The 26724-nt window shown below is 42.9% G+C and overlaps 1 protein-coding gene across 1 annotated transcript; it reads right to left on the bottom strand.

Moving 5' to 3' along the window:
• Nucleotides 1-13540: 13540 nt before the first annotated feature.
• Nucleotides 13541-22137, bottom strand: LOC137369719 (carboxypeptidase N subunit 2-like). The gene is made up of 2 exons (XM_068031078.1): nt 22055-22137; nt 13541-18749 (listed from the first exon to the last, which is right to left on the bottom strand). The coding sequence occupies exon 2, from the start codon at nt 18741-18743 to the stop codon at nt 17517-17519; it is 1227 nt and encodes a 408-aa protein (XP_067887179.1). The 5' UTR covers nt 18744-18749; nt 22055-22137; the 3' UTR covers nt 13541-17516.
• Nucleotides 22138-26724: the final 4587 nt, after the last annotated feature.

The raw sequence follows: 26724 nt of genomic DNA on the forward strand, positions 1-26724 counted from the left end.
GTGGCAACGCAGGTGGATAAGGTAGTCAAGAAGGCACACGGCATGTTTACCTTCATCGGTCAGGGCATAGAGTATAAAAATTGGCAAGTCATGCTGTAGTTGTACAGAACCTTAGTTAGGCCACACTTAGAATATTGCGTGCAATTCTGGTCGCCACAATACCAGAAGGACGTGGAGGCTTTGGAGAGGGTACAGAAGAGGTTTACCAGGATGTTGCCTGGTCTGGAGGGCATTAGCTATGAGGAGAGGTTGGATAAACTCGGATTGTTTTCACTGGAACGACGGAGCTTGAGGGGCGACATGATAGAGGTTTACAAAGTTATAAGCGGCATGGACAGAGTGGATAGTCAGAAGCTTTTTCCCAGGGTGGAAGAGTCAGTTACTAGGGGACATAGGGTTAAGGAGAGAGGGGCAAAGTTTAGAGGGGATGTGCGAGGCAAGTTCTTTACACAGAGGGTGGTGAGTGCCTGGAACTTGCTGCTAGGGAAGGTGGTGGAAGCAGGTACGATAGCGACATTTAAGAGACATCTTGACAAATATATGAATAGGATGGGAATAGAGGGATATGGGCCCCGGAAGTGCAGAAGGTTTTAGTTTAGACAGGCATCAAGATCGGTGCAGGCTTGGAGGGCCGAATGGCCTGTTCCTGTGCTGTACTGTTCTTTGTTCTTTGTTCCTCATTTAGAAAGAGACAGGTTCATCAAAGACATACTGCATGCATTAGTTAAGGAAAGGTCATGTCTGATTAACTTGAATGTATTTTTTTGAGGAAGTAACAAGGGGGGGTGGGGTCCATGATGATAGCACATTTGATGTTGTCTACATGGGTTTTAGCAAGACTTTTGACAAAGTCCAACATGGCAGCCTAGTCAGAAAAGTAAGAGCCCGTGGGATCCAAGGGCAAGATCCAAAATTAACTCAGAGGCAGGAAGGAAGCGATAACGTTTTTGTGACTGGAAGGGAGGCGCCACTGCTTTTCATGGTATGTATCAGTAATTTAGACATAAATGTAGAACAAAGAAGAGCATGATTGTTACATTCTTTCATGGGATTTGGGCATCACTAGCAAGGTCAGCATTTATTGCCCGTCCCTAATTGCCCTTGACAACTGAGTGGCTTCCTAGGCCATTTCAGAGGGCATGTAAGAGTTAACCACATTGCTGTGGGTCTGGAGTCACATGTCGGCCAGACCAGGTAAGGACGGCAGATTTCCTTCCCTAAAGGACATTAGTGAACCAGATGGGTTTTTATGACAATAAATGGCACCATTACTGAGATTTTTATTAATTAAATGAATTTAAATTCCACTGGCTGCCATGGTGGAATTTGAACTTACCAGAGCATTAGTCAGGGCCTCAGATTATTAGTCCAGTGATATTACCATTGTTCCACCATCTTCTGTTAAGGAGTTTACAGATGATACGTGTGGTTGATAGCGAGGAAGAAAGCTGTAGACTGCAAGAAGATGTCAATGGACTGGTCAGGTAGGCAGAAAAGTGGAAAATGGAATTTGATCCAGAGTAGTGCGAGGTAATGCAGTTGGGGAGGACAAACAAGGCAAGGGAATATGTAGGATATAGGGCACAGAAACAGTCCATACGGCCCAACCAGTCCATGCCAGTGTTTATGCTTCACTCGAGCCTCCTACCAACTTTTCCTATCTAAATCTATCATCGTTACCCTCTATTCCCTACTCCCTCAAATGTTTGTCTAGCTTCCCTTAAATACATCTCTACATGCGCTTCAACCACACCCTGTACTAGCGAGTTCCACATTCTCACCACTCTAGCAATATGAACTTATGCACCAAAATGGACACTTTTCCTGTGAAACAAAATGGAGTTGAAAGGTCAGATGACCTTTTCTTTCCTGCTAATACACAGGGAATCGCAAGAACCCTGAGTTAACTTTCATTTCTGGACAAGTCTTGGCTAAGTTATTTAAATGCAAATGACCTTTCTGGACATTTCTTTGAGAAATCATTAAGATGCAAACGGCCCTTTCTGCGGTAATGGCTGCAATTCTCCAACGAATTGGGTTCACAATACTGTTGCAGACATTTAGACTCCAAACCTGAACTCCAGAGAATGGGTGTGAAAAGCTCTACTTTATCAAAATGGTATTATGATGAGTGACACCCAAATTCCATTGTCTGACAATGGTCTAACCATCAGAAACTATTTATGAATTCAATGGAAGAGAAACTCTGGTCACATGACAGAAACTAGGGGCCGAATTTTATAAACTTGCTGCCGAAATTGGCAGTGGGCAAAAGAATTGGCGGCACGCCCGCGCAAGCCATACACCAAAGAGCCGCCATGATTCCAAGCGTAGTGGCTCATTTGAATAGCTGGGGTGGGCCGCGCCCCCGATCACATTGAGGGGGGCGGGTTGCTCCTCCCCGGCGATGGCGTCAGCTGCCCATGCACAGGCGCTGACGCCATTTTAACGGGCTAAAGCTAAATGGAATTTTTAAAAAATACATCTCTTTTGCCCCTCTGCCACCCCTCCAATAACAATTAAATTAGTTATTTGCCCTCCCCCCCACAAAAAAACTTACCTTTACCATCTGACCTCCCCCCACTCCCACAAAACTGCACAAACTTTCACCTACAACCCTTCCCACCAACCCCTACACCTGTGATGCTAATTTGACTCTGTTCACACCCCCCCCCCCCTCCCCACAAGTGTTCTGCCTGGTTTCCCTGGAGGGGGATCCGAAGGCATGGCAGTGCCAACCATTGAGGGTGAAGAGCACGGGGGGGAGGGGGGCATCTGGAGGCAATATGAAATTAATTAATTCAGGTATTTTATTTTATTTCAATATTTAAATTGTGGTCCCTTTGCTGAGGGGTGGGGGGGGGGGTGGGGGTGGGGGTGGTGCAGCCATGAGACCTCGCCACTGCTGGTGATATTGGGCCAGGCCCTGCTGGCATCGAGATCCATTGTGGGCCTCATCTGGGGTCATCTTCAGGCACCTCCCCCCCCTCACCTCCCCGCCACGGATCCCAATATGAGAGCTCCTTAAAATCTGGCCCTAGATTTCTGATAAGGAGTTTTAATAAAGATAGATTCTGGGCAGACAAAACCCGAGAGAAACATCTGTGCCATCGAAGAAAAAGGATCCCGCCTAACATCGCCAGCTATTAAGCTACATGGAGGCAGAGACTGGATTTGGCCTCGAGCTCGGAAATTTGACTGGAGTTTACGTGAGAAATCTGCAACAATGTATCCATCCTCCTAAACCTCCCAAGCTTGTCTTCAGTGTACAAGAAAAAAAGATTACAGGCCTGTACCGTTTCAAGTCTTCACCCCAGGGAAAAGCAAGTGTAACAGAGAACTCTTAAAATCATCAGCCCAAAACGCATATTACTTTATAATCTGCATCTTTTCTTGAGTGTGTGTGTATCTGTATGAGTGTGAGAGTGTGTAGTTGTGTATATTTCGGCTGTTGTACAATAAACATTTACCTTTCTTTTAAAACTTACGAGGAAACCTGTCTGTTCTCAACAATTAAAGCACTCAGGTTAAAACACATTTTTTTAAAAACAACGCTGTCTTTGGTCAGTCAAGTGGTAGAAAAGGGGGAGCCATCCCTATCCTCTCTCACCTGTCTGTAACAAATTGGGGGCTCGTCATCTGGGATCTGAAACAGATTAAACGAGTGAATTGGACAGAGGAGGTAAATTGATTGCTAAAATTGTAAAAATAAGAATCAGCAGGTTTTCTCATATTTTTACTGTGATAAACACTTAAGACATGGTCACATTCCACACCAAAGCATTTGTTGAACAGGAAGAGTTTTCTTGGCATGCATTAAATCCATTAAATATTGAGGAACTAAACTGTAGCTAACCAGGTGCGAGTAACTTTAAGGCCAAAGAAAGAAAGCCCGAGCTCCTTAAAACTCTAGCTAATCATTTTAATATTCACCTAGAAACAGTAGAAACAGGCATGGAAACCGAGACTGATAGAGTTGCATTAGCTAGAATTCAAATGGAAAGAGAAATCACTGTGCGAAAACTGGAACTAGAGTTTCAAAGGAAAAAGGAGCAAAGAGAAATGCAAAGGGGAAAAAAAAAGCAAAGGGAGAGAGAGAGACAAGGGAGTTTGAGCTAGATAGAGAAAGACTGAAATTGTATCGGGTGGTGTTCCTAGCAATTCAAATACTCGACCTGATCCGGAATAAAGCTCTGATTTCCTGAAACACTCATGATTAGTGCCAGAATTGAATGAGGATGAGGTCAAATCATACTTTATCTCCTTTAAGAAAATTGCTCATATGTTAATGTGGCCAAGAGAGTCTTGAACCCTCCTTTTAACAAGGTGAATTAGTGGGAAGATTACTCCATTCTATCAGAGGAAAGCTCTTCAGATTATGAGAAACCAAAACTGCTATTTTAAATGCTAGTCCCTGAGGCATACAGACAAAAATTCAGGAAGACTCGGAAAAGGCCTGCCCAAACCTTCATTGAATTTGAGCGAGTTAAACACATGGTTTTTGATCACTGGATGAGTTTAATGAAGCTACATCCCTCGCATTAGAATTTAAGAGGTGATTCTATTAGAGGAATTCAAAATAGTATCCCAATTAATATTGTTACAACCGACCGCTCCTATCAAAATTTCCGATTCTGATAGTGGTGGGAGAAATGCACTGTTAATTCAATCCCATCCCTCCACAGATCGCCGAACATATCATTTTAAACTTTCCAAATTAAAGAAAGACCCAGCCAAATTATACCATCTATTAACCCCCAAATGAGGCTAACCAAACCAGGTGTCTTTATGTCAACAAATTAACTGTTTAATTAGAAAAACTAAATTCTTAAACACTACTAAGATATAAACAACATTTAAAATAGAAAAAATTAGAGTCTTTGCAAATTTACAGTCCATGTTGCTTGAAGTCCTCACAGCCAACTGATGGGGGAGAACAGGTTCTTGAACAGTAGAACAGTCCATAGTCTAATTTCAGCAGTAAGTGATGCTTTCCTTCTCCAGCGATGACCGCAGTAGATCAACAATTAACAACTTGCAAACACAATCAATAGAATCAATTTGACTTTAGAGTTTTTGAGGGATAAAGATTGTCATAGTCTATCTTCCCTTCCTTCAGTTTAAATTATCAAAAGTCTCTGTTTTGGCTTGACTCTTTTAGCATTTTGAGAGATAATAATAAATAAACAGACTAAATTCTCTTCCTTCAGTTGAAATGTGCTGAGAGCTCTTCTTTCAGGTGCTAACACACAGCTGTCTGTCTGTGTTCTCTGTTAGAACAGGCTGTTTGCACTATAAGACAGTTCAAAATTAAATTGTAACAAATGTATCTCTTGCTGCTCAGTCCAAGTGGCTGTATCCAAGGTAACGAGAATGCATCCTTTGAATCGCAGTCATCGAATGGCTGTATTCAAGGCAATGAGAATGCACTCTTTGACTCAGTCTTTAGAGCTTGCTGCCTTGAAGGCATACTGCATTCTTCCCGAAAAAAAACCTACTAGATTATAACGATATCAAGACCCATATTGAAGAACAAAGGGTTTCAAAGGTGAGGGATTCTGTTGCAATGGCTGATGATTACAAACTCACACACAGACCCTTTCATCAGGGAAACCCTTTCCCAATAATCCCCAGAGGTTCAGGAAGGAGAGAAGGTTGGAGAGCAATAGGCCATAGGGTGATAGTGAAAGGGAGCAGAGAAGTGAAAATGCCGGGTGGAGGCAGGGGCTGGGGGTGGGGGGCCTCTGCAGGTCAGGAAGGAAGGTGCAGAGGGTAGGAATGATTCCTGAAGACCCCGTGTTCCCACCATAGTAAAGCAGGATATGGGAAAGCTGACTGCTGGAAATTGAAAGGGATGCCATTGGGTTTTGTTGGGATTCATAAGGCCAGTCCAGGAAAGGGTGTCCTAACAGGTGGCATGGAGGATAAGTCCGTGATCCTAACTATGGTGATTGACCCCTCTAGGAATACCGCCATAGGTGCAGCAGAAACAGACAAAATCTCCGAGGGTTACCAGCATTTTGCCTTTGAGGGAAAGGTGTCCCCGTACCCCTCTAATGAGGAAAGCAAATCAATTTTCCTGCTCAGGGAAACAGGGGCCACTCAATCACTAATGCTGGGTAATGGTAAGACCTTCCCACCAGAAAGCTCTGTGACTGTGAAGGTCCTGGTTAAAGCCATTGAAGGTGGGTACATGCCCGTACTCCTATATTGGGTCCACTTACAGTGCAATCTAGTCTCTGGACTGGTTACGGTAGGGATTGTCCCTAGTCTGCCTGTGGCTGGAGTATATTTACTGTTGGGCAATGATTTACCTGGGGGGGGGTGGGGGGGGGGGGGGTAGAGTGATAGCCTCCCTGATAGTCTCAACAAGCCAAATAAGGCCAGGGAGATGGAACAGTTACAGGAAGAAGTTGTTACAGCTGGAATATACCTTGACTGTGTAGTGACCTTCGCTAGAGAGAGATGAGCCAGTAATTCGGACAGATGACCCAGAGGTCTGGCTGGCTGAAACTTTTTTCGGGGACTTAGGAGTGGATGGAGGCTCAGCAAGCAGACCCCCGACTTAAAAAGGTTTAAAATAGCCACACACCGCCCATTCCGAGGCAGAGGCAGAAGGGGCTCCCGAATGCTATTACTTAAACAACTGGGTAGTGATGAGAAAGTGGAGACCTCCTCGATGACCTGCAATGGAGGAGTGGACAGTGGTTCAATAAATTTTAGTTCCCCCCCCCAAATATCATAGGGAAACCTTGAGGATTGCCTGTGAAATCTCAATGGCTGGGCACGTGCGTATCTGAAAGACTGAGACCTGGATAAACCAACACTTTTATTGGCCTCACCTCCGCAAAGTTGCGGTCAAATTCCATTGGACCTGCCACACCTGCCATGTTGGGAAACCACAGTCTGCGATCCAGCCCAATCCACTAATATCCAGCCCTGCTTTCAAAGAACTCTTTCGCAGCATTTGGTAGATTATGTGGGACCTTTACCGAGAACTAGGACAGGTTTTTAATATCTATTATCAATCATCGATATGGCCACCTGATTCCCAGAGGTCAAACCCCTAAGAAAAATCACAGCAAAAGCCACAGTCGAGGGGCTGACCCAATTTTTCACCTGTTACGGACTGTCTAAAGAGATCCAATCTGATCAAGCATCTAATTTTATGTCCCGGAGGTTATAAATGGCCTCAGCATCAAACAGCTAAAATCCTCGGCATACCACAAGGGTCTCTGGAACGGTATCACCAAACCCTGAAAACCATGATCAGAGCCGACTGCTGTGAGTACCCCCCATGACTGGGACAAGGGTTTAGCTTTTCTGCTGCTCTTCATTAGAGAGTCACCCAACAACCCGACAGGCTTCAGTCCGTTTGAACTGGTCTATGGGCATGAGGTAAGAGGCCCCCTTAAGCTGATCGAGGAAAAATTTCTCGATCAAAGGGAGGAAACCTCGTGTATCAGCTTTTCACGGTGACTTTTTAAATCATGTGATGTGACTAAGGAACACCTTAAAGCCTCTCAGCAGAACATGAAAAGGCAGGCAGACAGACATGCTGAGGTTTGGACATTTAAACCAGGGCTCAGGTCCTGATGCTGATACCATTACAGGGCAAACACCAGAGAGCCAGGTTTAGTGGCCCGTACTGCATGGGGAAAAAGATCATTGAGGTCAATTACTTGACTAATGCCCCAGACCTGAGAAAGAAAACATAAACATGCTAAAGAAGTATTATAATTAGAAATGACAAACCTGTGAATGTGTGCCAGGTATGAGGACAGTTGAGGACGTAAACAATAGTGAAGAGGAACTAAGGGAAGAAGAGAATCTGGAAAATTCTCTGACTGAACCCCCCCCCCCCCCCACCCCCTACTGTGAAATTAACTATGTTATGACCAGGTGAGAAAGGTGTCCAGGGGTCTCTTTCAGCCTTCACCTGGTCTTATTGTAACAGGATTTTTACCTTTTAAACACAGTGTGTTTTGAGCTCCCCCTTTGTGAATCCTTGTTTACCGCTTTCCAATTATTAGGCAAAGAAATGAGCTCAAACAGGTTTTCTCAGGTTTAAAGAAGAAAGGTGACATTTATTAAAATTTAAACTTAAACTCTAATTCGGTTAATGCCTAAGGATACACGCCGCACCCCACACTAGCATGAATCCATGATATGCACATGCAAATAGTGACAGAAAAGAGAAGAAAAAATAGAGAGGTTTGAGGCAATATCAGAAGAGTTTCTTGTTACTGTACTTCAAGCTCACGGTAGTCTTTTTGTAGGTAGTTCTTGCTTTTGGTTGGGGCTCAGTATTCTTGTTCACTGTAGGAGACTTTTCTCTCTTGAGATTCATGTGTCTTCGATGATTTCCAAAGCTGGTGAGAGTGAGATGGGAGCAGACAGGAGAGAGGTCCTTTCCAGTCCAGGAGCAAACAACTTTCTGAGTTTTAAAACTCTGTGGCAAGTTCAAATTCAAAAATCTCCAACAGCCAGTTAGTCATGTGACTAACACAAACAAAAACAAGAAATGCTGGATTCACTCAGCAGGTCTGGCAGCATCTGTGGAAAGAGAAGCAGAGTTAACGTTTCGGGTCAGTGACCCTTCTTCGGAACATAGTCATGTGACTAAACTGGTCTCACCACGTCTTCTGTGTATTGGGGAAGCAGGGACTGGTTCCTTTGTTCCAACAGTGTGCTAGTATGCAAAAAATGTCTTTCCAGTGAGGGGCCTGGCCCTCTTTTCTTCCCAGCAACAATTTTAAGTTTTAATGTTCATGTGGCAAAATTAATGTCTCTCATTCTTGATAGGTGGGGGCCTGCATGACAACTAACACAGAAATCTTAGGGAGGCTGGACACAGTGTTTAAATATCTAATGGACAAGCAGAGAAAAAGGCTAGCAACCCTGCTAAGAGAGTTTGGGGAAATGTGCAGGGACAAACCGCGTCGCACCTCTTTGCCATTCATGATGTGGATCGTGGGGAGACCCAACTAATTAAACTCAACTGAGCCCCAATAAATTAGCTCAAGTCCAAGAGCAGATCCAATGCATGCTAAACAATTACCTAATTGAGCCTAGTCAAAGCAGCTGGAGTTCTCCTACTGTATCAGTTTCTAAGCTGGACAGATCTAAGAGACTGCATTGACTATAAAAAAATTAATGCAATGGCCTAAATTCGTACCCAATTCCTCGCATTGAAGACTGTGTTGACCAATAGAAAACTCTGCTTCCATGAGTAAAATTGATTAATTAAAAGGGTACTGGCAAGTCCCAATGACCACCCAAGCTAAGGAAATCTCAGCTTTTGTAACATCAGATAGTCTATTCTGATGCAAAGTCGGTTTAAAGAAAGCCGTAGCAACCTTTCAAAGATTGATGAATGAACTGGTGACTGGCATAAATAACCTTGATGACCTCTATATCTATAATGACACCTAGTAAGACCACCTAAACCATTTAAGGGCGTTATTCAAAGGTCTACAAAACGCTAACATAATGGCAGATTTAACTAAAAGTGAATTTGCTAACGCCAAAGTGACCTACTTGGGACATGTTGCAGGCCAAGGTCAGGTGTTGCCAAGAGCTGCAAAAGTACAAGCCCTGATTAGATTTCCACGTTCCCAAGACCAAGAAAGAGATAATGTGACTCCTGGGGATGTGCGGCGTCTGTAGAAAATTTGTCCCTAATTTCATCACCGTAGCTGCACCATCGAAAAATGTTGAGATAGCATGGACAGAACTGTGCCAGATGGCTTTTGAGAAATTGAAGGTGATTCTAACAAATGAACCCATATTAGCAGCACCAAACTTTAACAGATCCTTTAAGGTGGCTATTGGCGTGTGCGATATGGGATTAGGAGCTGTTTTATTCCAGGAAGGTGACTCGGAAATTGAGAGACCAATTGGCTATTTTTCCAAAACTTTAAATAGACATCAGTGGAAATGTTCCACCATAGAAAAGGAGGATTTGGGACTTCTGTTAGCCCTTCAACATTTCGTGGTCCATGTTAATAACGTACACAAGGAAATTTTAATATACACTGACCACAACCATACTAACTTTCCTAGTGAAATTCAAAGTTAACAGTGCCAGGCTGTTCAGATGGAGTTTACTCCTCCAGACGTTTAACTTAAAAATCACGCACATAGCTGCGAAAAATGACGTCATTGTGGACATTCTGTCAAGAATTTAAATAAACAGCTTACCACCAGTAAACTTTGGAAGGTCTAGCGACAGTGACCCTGGGGAATGCATGTGATGCGTGCTATCATGTGAAACAATCCAAGTTGATTCAGTGTTGGCTTTATTTCAGTGATTAGTTCAGAAGTAAAAATTCCATTCTCTCCCAGTGAAGAGGAAGGACCCTGCCTAAGAGCACCTTCTTTAAACGACATGTAGGCAGAGACTGGAGTTGGCCTTGAACTCCCTACCTGACCAATCGAACCAGGCTTCCGACGTTGAACTGTGACTGAGATATAAGAGAAGTCAGCGACATCGCATCCATCCTCCTGAACTATCCAAGTTTTTTTCTTCAGTGAACCAGGAAAAAAAAAAGAAAATCAGGCCTGCGCCACTTCACGTCTTTACCCCAGGGGAAAGGCATGTTTTATAGCAAACTCTTTAAAAATATCAGACCTAAACACGTTATCTTTTAATCTCTATCTGTTCTTGTGTGTGTGTATCTGCATGTGTGTGAGAGTGGGTGAAGTTGCATATATTTTCATGTGTTGCATAATAAATATTTATCTTTTAAACATGTGAGAAAACCTGTCATTTGTCTGTTTGTTGACCATTAAAATGCTCAGGTGTTAAAATACTTTTTAAAAAGAAGCTGTCTTAGTCATTTGAGAGGTGAATAAAGGGAAGCCATCCCTATCATTTCCCACCTCTCCATAACACTTGTAAATCATCTCTTCGCCCTCTCCAGTGCCTCTATATCCTTTCTATAATATGGTGACCAGAACTTCACGCAGTACTCCAAGTGCGATCTAACCAAGGTTCGATACAGGTTTAGCAAAACATTCCTATTTTTCAATTCTATCACTCTAAAAATAGAGCCTAGTGCTTGTTTTTTTTTTATCAGAACTGGGAAAAGGTCACAGACCTGAAATTTTAACTCTGTTTCTCTCTCCACAAATGCTGCCTGATCTTCTGTTTTCATTTTAGATTTCCAGCATCTGCAGTATTTTGCTTTTGGATTGGCGGGGCTTGTTTTATTTGGAACAGAGAAGGTTGAGGGGAGATTTAATTGAAGAGTATAAAATTATGAGGAGCCGAGATAGAGTCGCTAGAAGGACCTATTTCCAATAACAGAGAGGTCAATATTGAAAATGTTATGTGATTGCTTCTATTTCTTTTGTAAAATATGTTTTACAAACATATAGTTGAATCATGGACACTGATTCATCCAGAATCTTGAAGAGACTGCTGAACTTTCTGGGGGTTTTTAAAAGAAGTCACCAGAAGGTTCCTGGATTTGGCTAGTAAACAAGTCTTACTGAAAGGCACCTGTCTGTGGATAATCACCCAGCAGGGGTTGTTTTTGACTTGGGGAGATGTTTACTAAGAAGTGACAGGTCAATATTTATAGATGTCAGGAGGCTTGACTTCTGAACTGTTTTTAGTTTCAGTTTGAACTGTTACAACAAACAGTTGGTTTTTGCCTGCCAGAAGAAGAACAACTCAGCTCTCTCTCTCCAAGACAAATCCTGCATCCAGTGTTTCAGATTCCTATTTCCTCCTGTATTTGAAGAAATTCTGCAAATTTGAAGAAACCTCGCACATCAAATATGTGGGAACTGGAACATTGTTGCTGCATTCCTGCTGTAAGACCTATTTGGAGCCTCTGTAGCTGCATCTTTTGGAAAGCCTACCCAAACTGATCTTCAACATCGCCTGGAAAGAACTGTTCTTGAAAGATCATAGTGACAGCCGCCTGCACGCATTTGGAATGCCAAACCAAAACAAGGGACATCTTTTCCCACCTTCTTTTCAGCCTATGTGTTTTTTTTCCTTCTGTTTTCTTTGTAACAGCTATAAACAAAAATCCCTTTTATTCTCCTGGTTAACGTGCGTGCGTGCGTGTGAGGGTTAGGATAAATAAGGAACTGCAATATTTCAATTTGTGTGTATGTTTTACTTCATTATTGGTTAAGACTTGCTTTATAATAAACTAAATTTTGTTGTTTATTTAAGAAACCGGTTGGTGTGTTTTATTCTGGGGAAAATTAGAGTATATAATTGACCATATCGGTGAGTGGAAAAAATTAAAATATATGTTGTGACCTGTGGAAAAGTGGGACTAGAATAAACAATGCACTCCTCCCACCTCAGTTGTAACAAAAGTAACTGGTGGGAGGATTAGAGGGGAGTTGTTTTCATCCAGAGGATGGTGGGGATCCGGAACTCACTGCCTGAAAGGGTGGGAGAGGCAGAAACCCTCATTACATTTAAAAGGTACTTGGATATGCACTTGAAGTGCTGTAACCTGCAGGGCTACGGACCAAGTGCTGGAATGTGGGATTGGGCTGGATCGCTAATTTGTGCAGGCACAGACATGATGGGCCGAATGGCCCCTTCTGTGCCACAAAATTTCTATGTTGTAAAAAGCTCTGATTAGACCGGAGAAACATGTTCAGTTCTGCGCACTGCCCGTCAGGGAGGATATATTCACTTTGGAGGGGTGCAGTGCAGATTCATCAGAATGATGGCAGGGCTAAAAAGGTTAAATTATGAGGATGTGTTGCAAAGACTCGACTTGTATTCCCTCAAGTGTTGAAGATTAAGGGTGATCTAATTGAGAAGTTGAAGATAATTAAAGGAGTTGATATGGTAGATAGAGACTTCCTCTGGTGAGGGGGAGTCTAGAACAAGAGGGCATAACCTTAAAATGAAAACCAGGCTGTTCAGGGGTGATGTCAGGAAGCACGTCTTCACACCAAGTAATGAAAATCTGAAACTTACTCCTACAAAAACCTGTTGAGGCTGGGGGGTCAATTGAAACTTTCAAGGATCACGAAAACAAGGCAGGTAAATAGAGTTGAGATACAGCTGAGCCATGATCTCATTGAACAGTGAGAACAGGCTCAAGGAGCTGAAAAACCTCCGACTACATTCCAGAGTTTCGAAGAGTTGCCATGTAATTTCAGCATACCTCCCAACACTGATTCAGAGCGACATTAACAAAGCCCCTGGACTAAGTTGTCTGCCTACCCTGTTAACCCAGATAGTTACATGAACTGAAAACAGAGGGGGAAAAAGAGAAGAGCCAATTGATAAAGAAATGCTTTTAAGCAAGTAATGAAGAGGTCAGCATTCCACAGACCACAATTCATCACTACAAGCACCAAATCAACAGGGATTTGATTTTTCACCTTCTTCATCCATCCCTCTTAGGCAAACAGGCTGTGTCAATAACTGATTCACAATGATTGCAGGAATATTAACCTCATGAGCAAATATGGCAAAGAACATAGATTTCTGCAATAGTGTTAGAAATCATTTTCAAAATTCTGGCATTACATACATGACTTTGATCTGTAATGAGTATTAGTGACTTTAATTTGTATTGTATCATGGAATAGGTTAACAGAATTTCTTCATTTCTGACATATGGAAACAGAGGGACATAGGAACATAGAAATAGGTACAGAAATAGGCCATTCGGCCCATCGAGCCGACTCCGCTATTCAAACAGATCATGGCTGATCATCTACCTCAATGCCATTTTCCCCCACTATCTCCAAACTGTTAGTCTCGAGATACCTATCGATTTCTGTCATGAACATGCTCAATGATTGAACTTCCACAGATCTCTGGGGTAGAGAATTTTTTATTCATTCATGGGATGTGGGCGACGCTGGCCAGGCCAACATTTATTGCCCATCCCTAATTGCCCTTGAGAAGGTGGTGGTGAGCTGCCTTCTTGAACCGCTGCAGTCCATTTGGGGTAGGTATACCCACAGTGCTGTGTGGAAGGGAGTTCCAGGATTTTGACCCAGTGACAGTGAAGGAACGGTGATATAGTTCCAAATCAGGATGGTGTGTGACTTGGAGGGTAACTTGCAGGTGGTGGTGTTCCCATGTATTTGCTGCCCTTGTCCTTCTAGTTGGTAGAGGTCGCGGGTTTGGAAGGTGCTGTCTAAGGAGTCTTGGTGCATTGCTGCAGTGCATCTTGTAGATGGTACACACTGCTGCCACTGTGCGTCGGTGGTGGAGGGAGGGAATGTTTGTAGATGGGGTGCCAATCAAGCAGGCTGCTTTGTCCTGGATGGTGTTGAGCTTCTTGAGTGTTGTTGGAGCTGCATCCATCCAGGCAAGTGGAGAGTATTCCATCACACTCCTGATTTGTGCCTTGTAGATGGTGGACAGGCTTTGGGGAGTCAGGAGGTGAGTTACTCGCCTCAGGATTCCTAGCCTCTGACCTGCTCTTGTAGCCACGGTATTTATATGGCTACTCCAGTTCAGTTTCTGGTCAACGGTAACCCTAGGATGTTGATAGTGGGGGATTCAGCGATGGTAATGCTGTTGAATATCAAGGGGAGATGGTTAGATTCTCTCATGTTGGAGATGGTCATTGCCTGGCACTTGTGTGGCGTGAATGTTACTTGCCACTTATCAGCCCAAGCCTGGATATTGTCCAGGTCTTGCTGCATTTCTACACGGAATGCTTCAGCAAAAATAACATTGATAGTAGGTTATATCCCCTGCCTACTTTTGCATAATTTCTATCTCTCAGCATTTTACATGATTATGGGCCCCACCATCAACTTTCTTCGCTCCTGGGAAAATAACAATGAAACCACATCATACCGCAACACATGGCGGGTCACTCAGCAACTGAGAAAAGTTGCTTTAATGTTTTGGGAGTAGACTGTTCATTAGAACTCGAGAGTTTCTGTTGGAATTTCAGATTGATGACATTTGTAGATTTTCTTCTTATTTCTACAATAAACTAAGCTGTATTTTCCTTAGCAGTTGATCAGCTGCCTGAAACAATATTTCTTACATAAATAAGGTGTCATAAGATTTTTTTTTTTAAAACGAAGAGGTCAATGTGCCTTTAAGACTGAGAAAAAAGGACTTTCTGTGAACTGAATGATGATTTGATGTTTGAGGTATGCATGCTATAAAACTCGTATCCAAGCAACCGGGAGATTTTACGACTGTCTTGTGACTTGGATGTTCTTGAAGGCTTTAGTCAGTTCTACAGAGTGAAACAGACAAGAGAGGAATGAGGTGGCTCAGAGCTGTTATTTGCTGTTAGACTAGAGAAAAATACCTATTCTCTCTGAAAAATAAGCTTTGCATTTCATGGAAAGAAGTGTTACATTTAAGGTGTGGTTTTGACTTGCCCAAAGAGAGAGAAAAGGCCCAGGGGAAGAGGGGTTGCTACACTCTGTGGAGGAACACTGCTTTAGAGAAAGGAAGCCTTGTGCTTCGGGAGTGACAGTTTGCTGTTGCCTCCAGTCTCAAGAGTGAGCCCTGTTGGCTTTTGTGTATTTTTGGAAGATCCTGAAATCTCAAGAAAGTTTCTGCTGTTAGACTGCTACTTTAAAATTTAAGTAGACCTGTTGTTACACTTTTTGCTGAAAGATCTGTATGATGCCTGCTGCAGATGAATTGCCTTGAACACCTGTCCATCAAAGACTGTTTATCGAACTCACCTGGAAAGACATCAAGTGGCATCTGACTATTCGACTCTGGGACACCTCGCCGATCCAGAAATATCCTACCAGATGTTACAACCCAGTTATTTTATTATACCTAAGAAACTGTTGTAAGATCAATGTCTGTTTTTCCCCAGTTAACGGTTTTGTTTTGGAATGTATGTGTGTGTGCTTGAGGGTTACGAAGAATACAGAGTTATAAAATCTCTTCATACATATAGATTCATCTCATTACCATTTAAAACTTGGTTTATTAATCAATAGTTAATTTTGTTGTTGTTTAAAGATACTTGGTTTGGTGTGCTTTATTCTGGGATAAATAAAGGGTTAAATTTGGCAAATTTCTGGTACGTGGGAAACTTTACTAATATGCTGTGGCCTGTGGAGTAGTGGGACTGAATTAACAGTGCATTACTCCCGCCTTGGTCGTAACAAAGGCATGTGTTACTAAAGGGAATGCAGCAACATCGATACATGGGAACAAAATGCAAAGCACTTAAGTAAATGGATGTGTTTTGAATTGATGGGGTCTGGGCTGGCATGTTTATATTCTCCATTTATAGAGACATAAGGGGAATTATATCAAGGTTGTTGATTATATCAAATCGGGAGTTACAGCAAACTTTGGAGAAGAATGCAAGATATCATAGGAGAGCATAGATAGATGAACAGAGTGGGGATTCTGTGTCTTGGGCCAATATTTATTGCTCACCTAACATCACTAAAACAGATTATCACATTCCTGTTTGTGGGAGCTTGCTCTGTTCATATTGTCTGCCATTTTTCCTACATTACAACAGTGACAACACTTCAGAAGTACTTCATTGGCTGTAAAGCACTTTGGGATATCTTGAGGTTGAGAGAGGTGCTATATAAATGCAAGTCTTTCTTCAGTTTTCATCAGAGTAAAGGAAATGCACAGGGAAAATAGGCAATGCTTCTCATTGTACTCACTTGCAATGCAGCATTTGCACAGTTCACGTTACTTGTCTAATTTGAAATAAAGGTGGTGGGCGATAATTTTTTTATTATTCATTCATGGGATGTGGGTGTCGCTGGCTAGGCCAGCATTTATTGTCCATCCCTAATTGCCCTTGAGAAGGTGGTGGTGAGCTGCCTTCTGAAACCGCTGCAGTCCATGTGGGGTAGGTATACCCACAGTGCTGTTAGGAAGGGAGTTCCAGGATTTTGACCCAGCGACAGTGAAGGAACGGCGATATAGTTCCAAGTCAGGATGGTGTGTGACTTGGAGGGGAACTTGCAGGTGGTGGTGTTCCCATGCATCTGCCGCCCTTGTCCTTCGAGGTGGTAGAGGTCGCGGGTTTGGAAGGTGCTGTCTAAGGAGCCTTGGTGTGTTGCTGCAGTGCATCTTATAGATGGTACACACTGCTGCCACTGTGCGTCGGTGGTGGAGGGAGTGAATGTCTGTAGATGGGGTGTCAATCAAGCGGGCTGCTTTGTCCTGGATGGTGTTGAGCTTCTTGAGTGTTGTGAAGAGTATTCCATCACACTCCTGACTTGTGCCTTGTAGATGGTGGACAGACTTTGGGGAGTCAGGAGGTGAGTTACACGCCACAGGATTCCTAGCCTCTGACCTGATGCACTGAAAATAATGGCATCTATTAAAATAACGGCATGCGTTTGTAAATGGCCAAGTCCCATTGCTTCCATCTAATTGTAATTCCACTGATACCATTTCCAAATAGGACTAAAAGGAGAACTCTGTCAAACTGACAAGCCGATTAGCATCAGAAACAAGAAATGCTGGAATCACTCAGCAGGTCTGGCAGCATCTGTGGAAAGAGAAGCAGAGTTAACGTTTCGGGTCAGTGACCCTTCTTCGGAACTGGTTAGCATTGCTGCTTCCTACAATTCATGTTTGTGGATGGTACTGGTGATTCTTTCCTCTTGCTCAAGCAGATTGGATTGTTTTTTAAGAGCACAGATGCAATGTTTTGAAACACTTCAATGTCCCAGTGCCTGATGAGGTTGTCAGTGACTTGCAGGCACTTCAGCTTTACAAGATTGTCAGCGAATCCTCTTGGAAATGCAACCAGCCTGTTAAAGGAAAGGGTCAATTCTTCCAACTGTGAGAGACCTTCAAACACAGGAATGCTATTGAGGTGATTGTTATCTAAATGCAGGTAAACAAGTTTGGGGTTATATTTGAATATGTCAACTACCAACTTGTCGATGAAATTTTCAGAGTGTTTCAACATTTTCAACTCTTCCAGATTTGAAAGAAAATTGTACGGCAGAAGGGTTAATGAATTGTTGGACAAGTCGAGTTTTGATAGTTTTGTCAAGTTACCAAAGAGCTGAGATGGTAAATTAGCAATGGCATTTCCAGAGATTGTCAGATACTGTAGATTATGCTGATGGGAAAATAAAGTTGCAGTGAGGTTTTCTAACCTGTTGTGGTCAAGACGCAAATCAGTCAGCTTGTGATGGTTCTTGAAGACGTGGGGAGGCAGCGATTTTAGCTTATTGTTTGACAAGTCAAGAACGTCAAGGAGAAATAATTGGTCAAAAACAGTTGCTGGGAGGGATTCTAGTTGGTTATTATTAAGGAATAGTGTGTCCAGCTGAGGCAAGTGTTTGAGTGTTTCTTGGACCACTGAGAACTCATTGTTAGACAGATCCAGATAGGTCAGTTTAGCAAGTGACCTCACTAGGGGAAATCTTTTTAACTTGTTGTTGGCCAGGTTTAACCAGGTGAGATTTGGAAGGTTTAAAAATAGATCTTCCGGGAGTTCTGACAAGTGGTTTGCAGACAGGTCCAAAGCCTGCAGTTTTAGCAGGAGTTCAAATGTGTAGTTTTGAAGGATGAGACAATTACTTGATAAACCAAGATAACTTAGATTTCCCAAATGTTCAAAGGCATTGTGACGGATTCTAATCAGAGAGTTTTTATCCAGGAATAATGTCTCTGTGTCCGGGTTGACACCGGGCGGAATATTCTGCAGAGCAATGCTGCGGCAGTCGACAATCTTTGAATTGCAAAAGCATTTGTCAGGACATGCAGAGAGGAGCCCTGTCACCAGGAGAAAGATCAGGAGCTGTCCAATTATCCCCATGACTGCCTACATAAGAGATAAAGCATTGTTATTGAACACAAAGCTTTCAAACAGCAATGGTTTCAGGAAAAATGGTGGGAATTTGTTTTTTGTTTCCAGCCATCCTCAGTGACTTTGTGGCTGTATAGTTGCAAATCACAACATTGATGAAAATAATCTTCCAGCTCTCATTCCCTTCAAACAAACCAAGAACAAACATTTGCATTTCTATAGCACCTTTCACAACCTCAGGCAGTCCAACATCACTTTACAGCCAATGATATACTTTCAAAGAGTCGCTGTTGTAATGTGGGAAACGTGGCAGCCAATTTGTGCAAAGCAAGCTCCCACAAACAGCAATGTGATAATGACCAGATAATCTGTTTCAGTGACGTTGTTTGAAGGATAAATATTGGCCCCAGGACATCAGGGAGATTGGCCCTGCTCATTAACTGACCACACATTTATACAGCAATTTGATGGTATGAAATTCTCCTGAACTTTTAACTAGCTACACTAAAGAGACAATTCTACAGTATGGTGCTCCCAACAGGAAACCACACTCCTGGGAGTGTAGGTCAGAAACTCAGAGCTACAATGTTTTAGCTCTATTCCCAGTGCATGGCTCCTTCAATGTGTAATCTCCCATTACTGTCAATTTAGGCTTTTTCAGTAGTGCATTGGATGCCAGGATAGTAAACTCTGTCCTCACTACGTCCACATTATGTACACATTACATCCAACTATGTCAACACTATGTACACACTACATCCTCACTATGCACACACCATGTCCATACTGTGTCCACACCATGCGTACACTATATAGACATTATGTACACACTATATACACACTACGTCCTCACTACATCCACACTGCGCACACTCTACATCCAACTATGTCCTCACTGCGTACACATTACATCAACACTACGTCCTCACTTCAACCACACTACGTCCTCAAACTTTCTACACATTACGTCCACACTGAACACACACCAAGTTCATTATGTCCATGCTATGTAGACATTATGTACTCACTACGTCCACACTATGTACACTACATCCACGCTAAGTGCACACTACGTTTTTTCATTATTCATTCGTGCGATATGGGTGTCATTGACTAGGCCAGCATTTATTGCCCATCTCTAATTGCCCTGGTAGGCCATTATAAGAGTCAACCACATTGCTGTGGGTCTGAGTCACATGTAGGCCAGACCAGGTAAGGACAGCAGATTTCCTTCCCTAAAGGGCATTAGTGAACCAGATGGGTTTTTACAACAATCGACAAAGGTTTCATGGTCACCATTAGACTATGTACACTACATCCTCACTACTATCCATTATGTACACACTATGTTCACACTATGTACACACTACATACACACATCCACATTACGTCCTCTCTACATTCACCCTACACCCTCACTACGCACATAAGGCATCAAACACATGAAAATTGCATTTTGTAAAAGCACAGTAATCTCATTGATCCCGAACACAATCAGAAAGCTTGTTTCATTCGAATCTGCAGGGACAGTTTGCAGAAAATAATTCAAACTCAAAGTGAGAGATTTTAAAAATTCAGAATCACAGAATTATTACAGCATTCGGCCCATCATGTCTGCACCAGCTCTCCCAATAAGCAATTCATCTAATGCCACTCCCCTGCCTTCTCCCTGTAACCCTGCACATTCTTCCTTTTAAGATAATTGTCTAATTCCCTTTTGAAGGCCTCGATTGAATCTGCCTCCACCGCACTCTCAGGCAGTGCATTCCAGATCTTAACCACTCGCTACGTGAAAAAGTTTTTCCTCATGTAACTTTTGCTTCTCTTGCCAAATACTTTAAATCTGTGCCCTCTCGTTCTCGATCCTTTCACGAATGGGAACAGTTTCTCTCTATCTACTCTGTCCAGACCCCTCATGATTTTGAATACCTCTATCAAGTCACCTCTCAGCCTTCTCTTCTCCAAGGAAAACAGTCCTCACTTCTCCAATCTATCTTCATAACTGAAATTCCTCATCCCTGGAACCATTCCCCTGAATCTTTTCTGTACTCTCTCCAATGCCCTCACATCTTTCCTCAAGTGCAGCGCCCAGAACTGGACACAATACTCCAGCTGAGGCCGAACTAGTGTCTTATACAAGTTCAACATAACTTCATTGCTCTTGTACTCTATGTTCCTATTAATTAAACAGGGTTTTAATCAAAGATTTTCCTAATTCTGTTATAACATTTGAGAATCTGTTCAAATTATCAGTAGCTTAGTTACTGGTAACTAGTAAACCTAGTTAACACGTGGTAATATACAGAACCTAGTTACTGGTGGAGATATGTATATGCTAATTTATTGTCACCATTTGCACAGTGAGTAGCACACTTGCCTCTGAGTCAGAAGGTTGTAGGTTTACGTCCCACTCCAGAGACTTGAGAGCAAAAATCTAGGCTGACAATTCAATGCAGTACTGAGGAAGTGCTGCACTGTCAGAGGCGCCATTTTTCAGATAAGGTGTTAAATCGAGGTCCCCTCTGCCCTTTCAGGTAGAAGTAAACAATCCTATAGCATTATTTTGAAGAACAGTTTCCAAACCAGGATTTATAACTCAATCAACTAAACTAAAAATATCGGCCACCCCACTTTCCCTTTTGTTCTCAACTATTAACACTCTCTCTGTACCAATGCTTTGTCTTTCACCACAAGCACTAACACGGTCTTTGCCTTTGCCCCGTGATAGTTTTGTTATTTATTCTCTCCTGCCCTCTGCCCTATCACACACCTCTCCTTTTGTTCTCTTCCTCACCAAACCACACCCCACCCCCTTCACTTGCTTAACCTTTGCCAGTTTTGATGAAAGGTTACAGACCTGAAACATTAACTCTGCTTCCCTCTCCACAGATGCTGCCTGACCTGCTGAGTATTTCCAGCACTTTCTGTTTTTAATAAAAAATATCACATTACCATTTGTGGGATCTTGCTGTGCACAAATTGGTCTAATTTCCTACAGCTCCGTGGAGAGCCAGCATGGACCCGATGGGCCGAATGGCCTTCTTCTGTGTCATAAATGACTCTATGACAACAGTATCTATACTTTAAAAGTACTTCATTGGCTGTAATCTGCTTTTGGGACTGCCGGAGGATGTGAAAGGCACTATATAAATGCAAGTCTTTCTTTCTCATGTATCATACATGAAGTATTGGATATTTGTTCAAATGGAATGAACAAAATAAGCAAATCGAGTCCAACATAATCTACATCCCCGTATTTACGAGCAAATTTGGTTAAGATATTCCATATGACAGTACAAATTAAAGTCCCAAATACTTACTAATGAGGTCTGCTTCCACGATGCAAAAATGTTTGAAATGAGCCATTTATAACTTCCAACACCATTGCAGAAATCTGCGTTCTTTGTCATATTTGTTCATGAAGTTAATATTCCTGGAATCATTATCAATCAGTTACTGACACAGCCTAAGTTTGCCTAAGAGGGATTGATTCAACTGTTCAAGGTCAAAAAACAAATCTCTACTGGTTTCGTGTTTCCAGTGATGAATTGGGGGCTTTTCGTTTTATTCATTCCTGAGATATGAGTGTCACTGGCCAGGCCAGCATTTATTGCCCATCCTTCAATACCCTTGAGAAGGTGATGGTGAGCTGCCTTCTTGAACCGCTGCAGTCCCTGTGGGGTAGGTACACCCACAGTGCTGTTAGGAAGGGAGTTCCAGGATTTTGACCCAGCGACAGTGAAGGAACGGCGATATAGTTCCAAGTCAGGATGGTGTGTGACTTGGAGGGGAACTTGCAGGTGGTGGTGTTCCCATGCATCCGTGGCCCTTGTCCTTCTAGTTGGTAGAAGTCATAGGTTTGGAAGGTGCTGTCTAAGCAGCCTTGGTGCATTGCTGCAGTGCATCTTGTAGATGGTACACACTGCTGCCACTGTGTGTCGGTGGTGGAGGGAGTGAATGTTTGTGGATGGGGTGCCATCACGTGGGCTGTTTTGTCCTGGATGGTGTCGAGCTTCTTGAGTGTTGTAGGAGCTGCACCCATCCAGGCAAGTGGAGAGTATTCCATCACACTCCTGACTTGTGCCTTGTAGATGGTGGACAGGCTTTGGGGAGTCAGGAGGTGAGTTAGTTGCTGCAGAATTTCCAGCCCCTGATCTGCAGAATGCTGTCCTGTTCATTACCCTTTTTTAAAACTTTCTTTATGAAATGGCTTTTCTCCCCTTTTTTCCCCTCTTTTCAGTTCATGCAACTAATAGGGTTTGTAGGTTAGGTCTTTGTTTTACTCTGAATCAGTGTTAGGAGGTGTGTTAGATTGACTTGGCTATTCTTAGAAATTCTGAGCCATAGGAGCAGAAGGAGGCCAATCAGCCCATCGAACCAGTTCTCACCATTCAATGAGATTGTGCCTGATCTGAATCTTAAGATCGTGGTTGATCTTCTACCTGCCCCCACCCTCTGGCACTTCCCCAAATTCCTTAATTCCCCTAGTATCCAAAGGTTTGTACCTTCTCTCTTGAATATACTCAAGGACTGAGTATCCACAGCCCTCTGGTGGTGGTGGGGAGAAGGGGGGGCGAGAATTTGAATCCTGAGTGAAAAAGATCTCTTCATCCCAGTCCTAACTGGCTGCAATCTTAATCTTATTCTGAGACTGTGGCCCCTGGTTCTGGAGTCCCCGACCAGGGGAAACATGCTCCCAGCATCATATCCCTCGAAGACAAGTTTATCCAAAACTGTTACTAATCGCATCCAACTTTCAACCAGGGCCCATGAACTTCGGTTTCTGTATGAGTAGTTTGTTAATTTAATCTCAATTTGATCACAGAAATTATTCTTATTTCCTTATTAGCACTTTCAATGATAAGGCTGTAAACCAACATTTCCCGCAGAAGTGAATGTCTGGTTCAGTGGAGGTTTACTAGATTGTTTCCTGGAATGAGTGGGTTGTCTTATGAGGAAAGGTTGGACAGACTGGGCTTGTTTTCACTGGAGTTTAGAAGAGTGAGAGGAGACTTGATTGAAGTTTATAAGATCCTGAACGGTCTTGACAAGGTGGATGTGAAGAGGATGTTTCCTCTTGTGGGTGAGTCCAGAACTAAGAGGCACTGATTTAAAATTAGGGATCACCTTTTAAGACAGAGATGAGGAGAAATTTTTTTCTCAGAGGGTTGTGCGACTTTGGAACTCTCCGCCTCAGAAGGTGGTGGAGGCGGGGCCATTGAATATTTTTAAGGCGGAGGTAGATAGATTCTTGTTAAGTAAGGGAATCAGATGTTATCAGGGGTAGATGGGAGTGTGGGATTCGAGATGCACAGATCAGACATGATCTTATTGAATGGCAGAGCAGGCTCGAGGGGCCGAATGGCCTACGTCTGCTCCTAATTCGTATGTTCGTATTAACTCCATAACCCTTAAATCTATCAATCTCAGTTTTGACATTTTCAATTGACCCCCAGCAGATTTTTGGGGAAGACAGTTCCCGATTTCCACTCTCCTTTATGTGAAGAGGTGCTTCCTGATATCATCCCTGAACGGACTGACTCTGATTTTAAGGTTATTCCCCCTTGTTCTGGACTCTGTCACCAGAGGAAATAGTTTATATGTACTCTATCAAATTCTTTAATCACCTTAAACACCCCTTAATCTTCTATACACAATGGAATACAAGCCTAGTCTATGCAACCTGTCCTCATAATTTAACCCTTTTAGCCCCAATATCATTCTGGTGAATCTGCACTGCACCCCCTCCAAGGCCAATATATCCTTCCTGAGGGTGTGGGGCCCAGAACTGAACACAGTTACTCCTGACGGGGTCTAATCAGAGCACATAGCTGTAAGATTTCACTGATTCTCCTTTCACTCCACCCAAATAGACATGCATGCCTCTGTTCGTATAGTTGAATGATGCTCTGTAGAATTTTCACCCATTGACTAAGATGGGCAAAAAAATCTTGCCCTGTATGTGAACTTACAAAGATCATCAATAATCAACTTTGAATGGAATCGAATTCTTTCTGCCTGCTTTAATGAAGTTGCACTTGCTATTAGAATTACACAGTATTTACAGAACAGAAAAAGGCCATTCGATCCATGCTGTGTTTATGCTCCACACGAGACTCCTCTCAGCCTACTTCACCTCACCGTATTTATCTGTTCCTTTCTCGCTCGTATTTATCCAGACAGCAATGAAGCAAGCGGCTCTCTCTCTCACTCTCCCCAGAAAATATCAAGAGAAGATCTGGCTCTGACTGGGAATTCCCCCCCACCCGCCCCACTCCCTCCAAGCCTACAGACTGCTACAGCCAACAACCAGGGAAGAGAATCAACTACCCACTCTGTCTTCAGGAGTCCTGAGCAAAGCAAGCCAACCACCGTGCACGTGGCCCAGCGAAGACTTCAAGACTACAACTTCATCTGAGGACTATTGGACTTACAGACTGTATTTAAATTCCATTTATTCCGGGCTTTGATCCAACCAGTAAATCTGTTTCCCTCTGTAATCTATTTGAGTGTGTGTGACTCTCATGTGAATGTGTACGTGAATGTGTGGCATATTTTTAGTATTTTAAATCGGGTTAGAGTGTTAAGTGTAATAAACTTATGTCTTTCTTGTTTAAACTCAAGAAAACCTGTCTGATTGGTTCTTTTGCCATTAGGATAGAGGGACAAGGTCAAATAATCACGGAGGTGATAAGCACAACCACTGCTTTAAAATAGGAATAAACCCTGTTGCGGTCAAACAAGAGAATGGGCGAAAGGAAAACCTGAGACCCCCTCTCCTCACCTGACCATAGCAACAGAAGGAGGCCATTCGGCCCAAAGTGTCTGTGCTGGCTCTCAGACGGAGCAATTTACCTAGTGCCACTCCCCCGCCTTCTCCCCGTAGCCCTGCAAATTCTTCCTTTTCAGATAACAGTCTAATTCCCTTTTGAGTGCCTTGATTGAACCTGCCTGCACCACACTCTCTGGCAGTGTATTCCAGATCCTAAACACTCACTGCGTGAAAAGGTTTTTCCTCATGCCACCATTCCTTCTTTTGCCAATTACTCAAAATCTGTGCCCTCTTGTTCTCAATCCTTCCACCAATGGGAATACTTTCTCTCTATCTACTCTGCCCAGACCCCTCATTATTTTGAATACCTCTATCAAATCTCCTCCCAACCTTCTCTTTTCCAAGGAAAACAGTCCCAACTTCTCCAATCTATCTATGTAACTGAAGCTTATGTCATAAGCTTCCCTTTTTTTCTTTATTCTCTCCTTTAAGCAGCTTGACATCCAGGGGGCTGTGGATTATTTGGTCCATCCTTTTTCTTTAAGGGATCATACTTGTCTGAACCCTCACTATCTCTTCCACTGCCTCCCACTGATCTGGCACTGATTTACCTTCAAGTAACTGTTTCCAGTCCACTTTAGCTAAATCACATCTCAGCTTATACAATTAGCTTTTCTCCAATTGAAAACTTTTATTCCTGGTCTATTTCTGTCCTTTTCTGTAACTACCCTAAATCTAACTGAATTATGATCACTTCCACCAAAGTGCTCCCCAACTAAAACCCCTTCCACCTGCCCAGCTTCATTCCCTAAAACTAACTCGAGAACTGCCCCCTCTCTTGTTTGGCTTGCACCATACTGGCTAAAAAAGGTTCTCCTGAATGCATTTTAAGAATGCTGCTCTCTGTGCCTTTCACACTAATTCTATCCTAGTTAATATTAGGGTAGACCCATAGAAAAGTTATGGCACAGAAGGAGGCCATTCAGCCCATTGTGTCCGTACTGGCTAAAAGAAAACTAGCCGCAGAATCTAATCCCACCTTCCAGCACCTGGTCCATAGCCTTGCAGGTTACAGCACTCCAGGTACATGTCCAGGTACCTTTTAAAAGAATTGAGGGTTTGTGTCTCCACCACTATTCCTGGCAGTGAATTCCAGACACCCACCACCCTCTGGGTGAAAAAGTTTTTCCTCATGTCTCCTCTAATCCTTCTACCAAT

This window comes from Heterodontus francisci, chromosome 5, assembly GCF_036365525.1.
Source record: "Heterodontus francisci isolate sHetFra1 chromosome 5, sHetFra1.hap1, whole genome shotgun sequence".
Lineage (NCBI taxonomy): Eukaryota > Metazoa > Chordata > Chondrichthyes > Heterodontiformes > Heterodontidae > Heterodontus > Heterodontus francisci.